The sequence below is a fragment of the Panthera uncia genome, assembly GCF_023721935.1.
Source record: "Panthera uncia isolate 11264 chromosome C1 unlocalized genomic scaffold, Puncia_PCG_1.0 HiC_scaffold_4, whole genome shotgun sequence".
Lineage (NCBI taxonomy): Eukaryota > Metazoa > Chordata > Mammalia > Carnivora > Felidae > Panthera > Panthera uncia.
This window is the reverse complement of record NW_026057585.1, coordinates 89,748,943-89,757,590: the sequence shown is the minus strand read 5'-3', so window position 1 is coordinate 89,757,590 and position 8,648 is coordinate 89,748,943. Positions and strand designations below refer to the sequence as shown.

At 50.6% G+C, this 8,648-nt stretch overlaps 1 protein-coding gene across 1 annotated transcript in view; it reads left to right on the top strand.

Annotated features, from left to right (window-relative positions):
* Positions 1–8,648, top strand: part of PINK1 (PTEN induced kinase 1) — a 20,522-nt gene continuing 11,874 nt past the window's right edge. Inside the window, exon 1 of the mRNA XM_049617918.1 lies at positions 1–482. Within this exon, the coding sequence (XP_049473875.1) occupies positions 87–482 (396 nt within the window). The 5' untranslated portion in view covers positions 1–86. The remainder of the gene's footprint in view (positions 483–8,648) is intronic.

Here is an 8,648-nt window from a genome sequence, read left to right as displayed (position 1 = left end):
CTGCGTAGAGGCGCCGTCCCTGAAGTTTGTTGTGGTGCGCGGCGTCCCGGAGGCCTGCGGCTGGGGGACCGGGTCGCGGTGCCGCCATGGCGGTGCGACAGGCGTTGGGCCGGGGCCTACAGCTGGGTCGAGCGCTACTGCTGCGTTTCACGGCCAAGCCTGGCCCGGCCTATGGCTGGGGACGGCCCGAGCGGCCGGGCCCCGCGGCGGGATGGGGCCGCGGAGAACGCCGGGGTCAGACCGCGGGACCCGGCGCGGAGCCGCGCAGGCTCGGGCTCGGGCTGCCCGACCGCTACCGCTTCTTCCGCCAGTCGGTGGTCGGGCTGGCGGCGCGGCTCCAGCGGCAGTTCGCGGTGCGGGCCCGGGGTGGCGCGGGCCCTTGCGGCCGGGCCGTGTTTCTGGCCTTCGGTCTGGGCCTGGGCCTCATCGAGGAGAAGCAGGCGGAGGGCCGGCGGGCGGCGTCGGCCTGTCAGGAGATCCAGGTGGGCGCCGGCCGGGGGCGGGGCTAATGTGGGGGCGGGGCGAGGGGCGGGGCTGGGATCACCTGCTGCCTGGGGCCGCGGCGGGTCAAGCTCTACCTCTCTGTCAGAGCTGGAAATTCGTTGGAAATGACCAGTGAAGGTTCATTTGCGGTGATACTGATCTCCTGATATGGAGCCAGCACCTCACATTTTCCCTTCCTCAAACAGCACCTTTTCGTCGTTATGCTGCTAATTATAGCTCCCGCTGCACCAGGGCTAATGGCTCTGTGTTTAATTTTCTAAAATGTAATGGCAGTTAAATCATAGCACTTCTGTTCCTGAGGTAGCTGTCATCCTCAGCTTATGGATGGGGAAAAGTACTCAGAGAGGTGGAGTCATTTGCTCAAAGGCACACAGCTAATAGAGGCCAGTGCCCAAAGTCTGACTCTTCAAGGCCTGTGCCTTTAACCTAAGCCTCCACAGTTTAGCCAAGTTAGTGACATAGCTGAAGCCAAAGTAAAAACTATGAACATCGGTAGAAAACAGGACCTAACAGTTTTTAGTTAACCTGTGTAAATTTATCAGGAGCCACTGAATATGGGGTGGGGGTGGGAGTTGAGCTTTTCAAATGCTTAAAATAGCTCAGAGATCTGTGTTTCTGTTCAACCAAAATCTGTATTAGGCATCTGCAGAGAGAACCAATAGCATGTGTTTATAAACAGATTTGTTTTAAGGAGTTGTCTCTGCAATTACGGAGGCTGGCAAATCCAGAATCTGTGGCGTAGTTAGGTAGGCGGGAGACCCAGGAAGAGCCATTGTTGTGGTTCAAGTCTGAAGGCCATCCACTGGCCGAATTCCCATTTCTCCCAGGGGTTCAGTCTTCTTCCTGGGATTTGAAACCACTCGCTGCGTTACTACAGTGCCTGCATTGTACAGCTTAGGGTGGAGGTCAGGGAAGGTAGTGTGACTTGCCCAGGGACACAGCTGGTCAAGGACTGGGCAATGTCTGCCATGTTTTCTGGTTTCCAGCCCTTGTTCCAATTCTCCTGACTCATCCATCACCAGAGTGTCTCATGTTTGAGCTCTGGCCAGTTTGGGTGACAGGTGATGTCTGGCCTAGTCCCCAGCTGCTGTCCTTGTCAGCAGGAGATGTAGATGTGGAAAACAGTATGGCAGTTCCCAAACAATTACAAATAGATTTCTCATTTGATCCAGCAATTCCGCTTCTGGGTATGTGCCCAAAAGAACTGAAAGCAGAGATTTGAGCAGATATTTGTACACCCATGTTCACAGCAGCGTTGTTCACAATAGTCGGAAGACGGAAGCAGCCCACATATCCATGGATGGATGAATGGATAAACAAAGTGTGGTATCTAAATACAATGGAGTATTATTCAGCCTTAAAAAGAAATTCTGACCCGTGGTAGAACATGCATGAAACTTGAGAACATTATGCTAAGTGAAATAAGCCAATTACAAAAGGATAGGTGTTCGGATGCCTAGGAGTCTCTGTCGCTTAGGTGTTGGACTCTGCGTTTTCAGATTTTTTTTTAAGTAATCTCTACACCCAATGTGGGGCTCAGTCCTACAACCCCCGATATCAGGAGTCACATGCTCTACCGACGGAGCCAGCCAGACACCCCGAGAGTCCGACCTTTGTTTTTCTCTTAGAGAGAGAGAGTGCTTGTGGGGGAGAGGAACAGAGAGAGAGGGGGGAAGGAAGGAAAGAAAAAGAAGGAAAGAAAGAAAAAAAACAAAGGAAAGAGAAAGAAAGGAAAGAAAAAAAAAGAAAAAGAATCTTAAGCAGTCTCTACACTCAGCACGGAGCCCGACGTGGGGCTCCATCCCACGACCCTCGGATCATGACGTAAGCCGAAATCGAGTCACATGCTCAACCAACTTCCACCCAGGCACCCCTCCCCTCCCACCCCCAAACAAGATCCAACTCTTGATGTCAGGTCTTGATCTCAGGGTCGTGAGTTCAAGCCCCTGGTTGGGTATGAAGCCTACTTTAAAAAACACACACAACAGGACAGATATTGTATGATTCCACTCATATGAAATACTTAGTCAATTCACAGAGACAGAAAGCGGAATGGTGGCTACCAGGGACTGGAGGGAGGAGGGAATGGGAAGTTAATGTTGAGTGTATATAGAGCTTCAGTTTTGCCAGATGAAGAGAGTCATGGTGATGGATGGTGGTGATGGTGGCACAACCAGGTGAATGTGCTTAGTGCCATGGAACTGTACATTTAAAAATGATTTAAATAGTAAATAGTCATAGCATTATTCACAGTAGCAAAATATTAAAAACAACCCACACATCCTTCGGCAGGTGAATTGTTAAACTCTGGTACAGCCGTATGGTGAATATTAAGCAATAACCAGGCATCAACTATTGATACAGGTAACAACCTCAAGGATATTATGCCTAGTGAAAAAGGTCCCAAAGAGTATATACTGTGTGACTCCATTTATATAACAGGGCTTTTTTTTTTTTTTTTTTAGTGTTTTTATTTATTTTTGAGACAGAGACAGAGCATGAGCAGGGGAGGGGCAGAGAGAGAGGGAGACACAGAATCCGAAGCAGGCTCCAGGCTCCAGGCTCCAAGCTCCAAGCTGTCAGCACAGAGTCCATCACGGGGCTTGAACTCACGGACTGTGAGATCATGACCTGAGCTGAAGTCGGACGCTCAACCGACTGAGCCACCCAGGCGCACCCATGTATATAATGTTCTTAAAGTGACAAAACTATAGAGATGGGGAACAGATCAGTGGTTGCCAGAGGGTGGGGGTGGCGAGGGGAGGTGCAGATACAAAAAGGTAGCACCAAGAGGTTCTTCAGTGATGGCACAGTTCTCAATCTTGATCATGGCGGTGACTACACGAATCTGTACGTGGAATAAAACTGCGTAGAGCTGACCTCATCCCAGCGCGGTGGCGGCGCCCAGGGCAGAATCGGAGCAGGCTAAGAGAAGACTGGAGGGAGACTGAAGGAAGAGTTTGGGGGCTTTAAGAGTCCCTGCACCTAGCGGCCCCGGCCTGTCATGGGAGTCCTGGGGGCATCTGTGCCCTGAGCAGGGCGGTGGCCCTGGAGGGCAATCAGAAGAAGGGAAGGTCGCTGCTCCAGTTCCTGGCTGACCGCTTGTATGACATGGAGGCTCTGCGAGAACACCTGTCCCGACAGCAGATGTTGAAGGTGCCTCAGAAAACTGGACCCTTCACCGGCACCAAGGAGCATACTTGGAAGGTGCCCATTTCGTCCTGACTCGGGACGCTGCCACGTTTCAGGACAAGGAGTGGATATGGTCAAACGAACGTGGCCATTTCTCTCTTGAGGTCTTGGAGTTTCAGGTGTTGCCTGTAAAGGCTGCCATGCCAGTGGCTGTGCCATCGGCTACCAGGGCCTGGACGTCTCAGACCTCCCTGCCGTGTCCAACCCGGCCCTCGTCGGATCTTGTTGGAGGAGGTGCTGTCCAAATATGAGGTTCTGGGGGCTGACTGGGCACAGGGCTCAAGTTGGGGCTGGAGGAGCAGCGTCGGGACACAGCCAGCCCCATCCCCGCCCAGCCCTCGACCCCCTCCCCATCAAGCCGGACCTCAGCGGGGTCCGGTGGAGAGTCCGACGGCTCTCCAAACTCCTGGCTTCCATCTGGGCTCACTCGACATGGGGGCTGGAGTGGGATGTGGGTTGTGGCACCAGCAGGCCAGAGGGGAGAGCGTGGGTTTGGGGTATTAATTCCCCATCTCGGGGCCTCTGGCGGGCTGCACCCTGTGCTGAAAGGTCACAGCCCCGGTCATCCTGTCAGGCAGCTCTTTCCACCATGCTTCTCTCCTGGGTCTCACGAGCCTCCTGCCTCTCCAGACCTGGGGGAGGTAAGCAGCCCCAGGGATCTGTGCTCTCCCCCCGGTTTCCCCACACCTGTACACAACCATGTCAAGAGACTCTTCTCAGAGTATCCATCCTTGTTTGAGTGTGCTACTGTCTCCTGCCGGGACCCTGGCTGATACAGGGGTGCTGCTGGCACCATTACGGGGATGGTTCTTTCCTGTGTGACACTGCTCAGCTCACCGCACGCTGTAGCAGCCCGATTCACTGAACGCCGGTAACACCCCAAGTTCCATGGTGTTCCCACTTATCGATTTATTGACTCAGCTCCAATTCGGCTTGTTGCTCTGTGAGAATTGACCTGGGCCTTTGAACTTGTTTTCCTTTGCTAGGTGTGTGACATGACTTGTCAGTAGAGGGCACCAGAGGGATTACGGGAGGAAAGGCTTCGGCTTGCTGGTTCCCTGACGGTGTGCTTGCTTTGCCGGCTCCTCATTATCTGCATTGCGCGCGGGGCCACCCCAGCAGGTGACTCCCGAGGTGTCAGGCGCTCAGCTGCTTCGCCTGGTGCCCCCAGCCCCCAGGCAGTTTCGGAGAGCAGTGCCTCCACTGAGGCACCTCCCTACGAATGAGTCTCCACCACAGACGGGGGATTTCCAGTAAATACCAAGGCACCTTATCAGTGAATCCCTTGTTATTTCAATTTGGTGTTAAAGTCAATAATTCTTTTTTTTATATAATTTTTTTAATGTTTATTTATTTTGAGAGAGAGAGTGTGTGAGTGGGGAAGGGGCTGAGAGACACAGGGAGACACAGAATCGGAAGCAGGCTCCAGGCTCCGAGCTGTCAGCACAGAGCCCGATGCGGGGCTCGAATCCACAGCTACACGATCATGACCTGAGCCGAAGTTGGACGCTTAACTGAGCCACCCAGGTGCCCCAAGTCAATAATTCTTTATATTAAACTTCACCTGTTCAAAAACTTGCATAGAGCTGCACACTCACGAATGAATGCAGGTTTTAAAAGATGGTAAAAACTGAGTAAGGTCTGTGGTCTAGTTGATAGCACTGCACCAATTCACGTTCCCAGTTTTGATATTGTCTCGCTGCTTTATAAGATGTCACCATGGGAGGCAACTGAAGGGACAGAGAGGACACTTTGTAGTTTTGGGGTTTTTTTTTTGTAACTTCTTGTGAGTCTCCTTCTTAAAGCCATGGTTGATAAAAGATTACAGAACATCGGTTCTGCTCTATGGAGTTTAGAAACCAGTTGGCACAGTGAGATCGTCTTTCTTTTCTATGTTTCTTCTTTCTTCCCTTCCTTCCTTCCTTCCTTTCTTCCATAAGTTAAAAGTTATCATGAATTAGCTTATAGATACGAAGCATTGTAGGAATCCTCCAGAAGGACAGGTTGCTGCAGGCTAGATGTCCAGGCTGGTTATCGAAGAGGGAGGAGCTCCAGTTGGGACTTGATGGATGAGTCAGGCTAAATAAACAAGGTGGAACAACACAATGCAATCAGGTCCAGAGAGAGGCATATGAAAGGCGCTTGTGGGCAGATGAGTCCTGTGAAAGTTTTCACAAATAGGAAGCACCCAGCCAAGGTGCTGAGTAAGCTGTTAGGTGTTTGAACAGAAGAGTGATGTGTGAATGTGAAACTGGTAACCAGAGGGTTAATGGGACTAATAAACACAACAGCAACCTTTTACCCAGACCTTTTCCACTTGCCTTTATTATTTTTAAATGTTTATTTGTTTTGAGTGAGAGCACACTTCCAGGGGAGGGACAGAGGGAGAGAGAGAATCCCAAGCAGGCTCTGTGCTGTCACCACAGAGCCTGACATGGGGCTCGATCCCACGAACTGTGAGATCATGACCTGAGCCAAAATCAAGAGTTGGATGCTCACCCGACTGAGCCACCCAGGCGCCCCTCCTCTGGTCTTTAAATATCCCTGACTCTCTTCCTCTGGATAGCTGGATTTGAGGCTTGGGTTCTTGTCTCAGACTTAGGTGGCCTCTTGAAAAAACCCTTTCCTTGCTGCACACTCAATGTCTCAGTGACTGATTTTGCTGTGAGCCAACGGGAGCTCTCTGCCTGTGGTTCCTCAGCCCCCAGTCGGTTCTGGGAGTGTGGTGACCAGTCCAAGCGACTGCTTAGGCTGTTTGTCCTAGGGACTGTCCCCAGAGCCCAACCCCAACTGGGCACTGCCAGCCTTGGGGACCCAATTTAACTTTTGCAGCGAGGAAATGGTTTTCGGCTTCGGGTGGACACGCGGCTTGATGAGTACTTGACATGCAAGGGCACATGAGCGCATTTCCTCTTCCCATTGGGTGCCTCCAAACAGGGGGCTTTGGTGTGGATCTCTGCGCCCCCTTGTCTGAAAGTTGACTAGGAAGCTGTTTGGGTCAGACAACGAAGCCTTGGCTTTGGGGCAGGAACCAGTGCTCCCAGAGGCACTCGGTGCTTCATTTGGTTTGTTTGTTGCTGCAGCTTTTGGTATCTTTGGACAAAACCAGCCGTATTCTGATCGGAAAATGGAAAGTGAATTTGATCCCCGAATGCAGCCCTTTGGTCTGTTTTCTCCAAAATTGGGCAGTTCTTGCTTTGCAACACTGCTTTCCCACAGTATTCATTAGACTGGAGAAAAATGACCAATCAGTGGATCCATAAATTATGATATATTTGGAAACTGGGCCTTTAAGATTTTGTTTGCATCTTTTTTTTAATGTTTACTTATTTATTTTAAGGGGGTGGGGGGAGAGAGAGACAGACAGACAGACAGACAGAGAGAATATCCCAAGCAGGCTCCATGCTCAGCTCAGAGCTCGACCGTGAGATCATGACCTGAGCCAAAATCAAGAGTCGGACACTCAACTGACTGAGCCACCCAGGCAGCCCAGATTTTATTTGCATCCTGCTTGTGTATCTGTATGTGTGTCCATGTGTGTTGTAAATGTGAGATTGTTTTCTCTACCTGTGGATGGTGCTACTAAAATTAATTTGACAAAGAGGTCAATGTAGTTGGCTTAAAGGCAAGTGCTTGTAAGAATTAGGCATTCCAAAACTGAGAAAAACACTTTTAAGTTCATGTGGTTTGGGAAAATATTCAATATTAAAGCTAATTCAGGGTTGTTGGTTTCATTAAAATGGACGTGTTTTTAAAGTTTCCAGTAGGAGACGTAGGAGGTACAACTGTTGTTCTGCTTGTGTTTACTGCAAGTCAATAGGTTCATGTTACAAAGTGTTTTGGTAATCTAAATATAATCACTGAGAACTAACATGGGTTTCTTTTTGGCTTCCATTAAGGGAAACAAGTCTGTATGCAAGGGAATTGAGACTGGTTATTTAAAGAAGGAAAACTTAGGACAAAACCTGATTTTAAGAAGTTGTAGAAGATTTGTGAGAAGGAAATCTTTGGAAAGGAATTTTGTGCACGGTCGGGACTAAGATTATGGAGATGAGTGCATAAAGAAGTTTTTTAGGGAGTGGTCGACACCTGGGGAAGAGAAGGCTGGTTGAGAGAACAGGATCAGGCAGAGGTTGAGCAGTGACACAACCTCAACAGAAGCCTCAGCTGACTCTCTGAGGGGTTTCCAAAAGTTGGGTTCCTCTTTAGAACCAGCCTAAACTGGGGCAGAGGGCTGGACTTTCATACACTTGTACTGAATGGCCATTAGGTGAGACCGCCTGGGAAGAGGGCGTGGCCTGGACAAGGCAGGTGTCTTCAGCCAACGCCCTCCCTCGTGAGCCCTGGGAGCTAAGAACCATTAGCAGCATGCCCACCAGCTGAGGGTCCTTCATTCCTGATGGGGGTTCTGGTCAGCACATCCCAGCACAAGGACTCAGCTCCATGCAGCACCCTGGATGGCCCTGTCTCAGTAAGTGTATGTCAGCATGGGCAGTGACAGGGAGGGACTACATACCATTTTTCAAAAATTCGCCTTGTTGGAATGAATGAGTTTTGCTATCAGAAGTACGTCAATATAAGATTAGAATTTGGTTTTCCTGTTACAAACGACAGTTTTCTGGGGCGTCTGGGTGGCTCAGTTGGTTGAGCATCCAACGTGGGCTCAGGTCATGATCTCATGGTTTGAGCCCCACGTCGGGCTTTGCACTGACAGATCAGCACCTGCTTCAGAGTCTCAGGTCTCCCTCTCTCTCTGCCCCTACTCCACTCGAGAGTTCATGCACTCTCTCCCTCTCTCTCAAACATAAATACTGGGGTGCCTGGGTGGCTCAGGTGGTTACAGTTACACGTCTGACTCTGGATTTTAGCTCAGGTCATGATCTCACAGTTGGAGAGTTCGAGCCCCACATTGGGAGCCTGCTTGGGATTCTCTGTCCCCCGCCGCCCCCCCC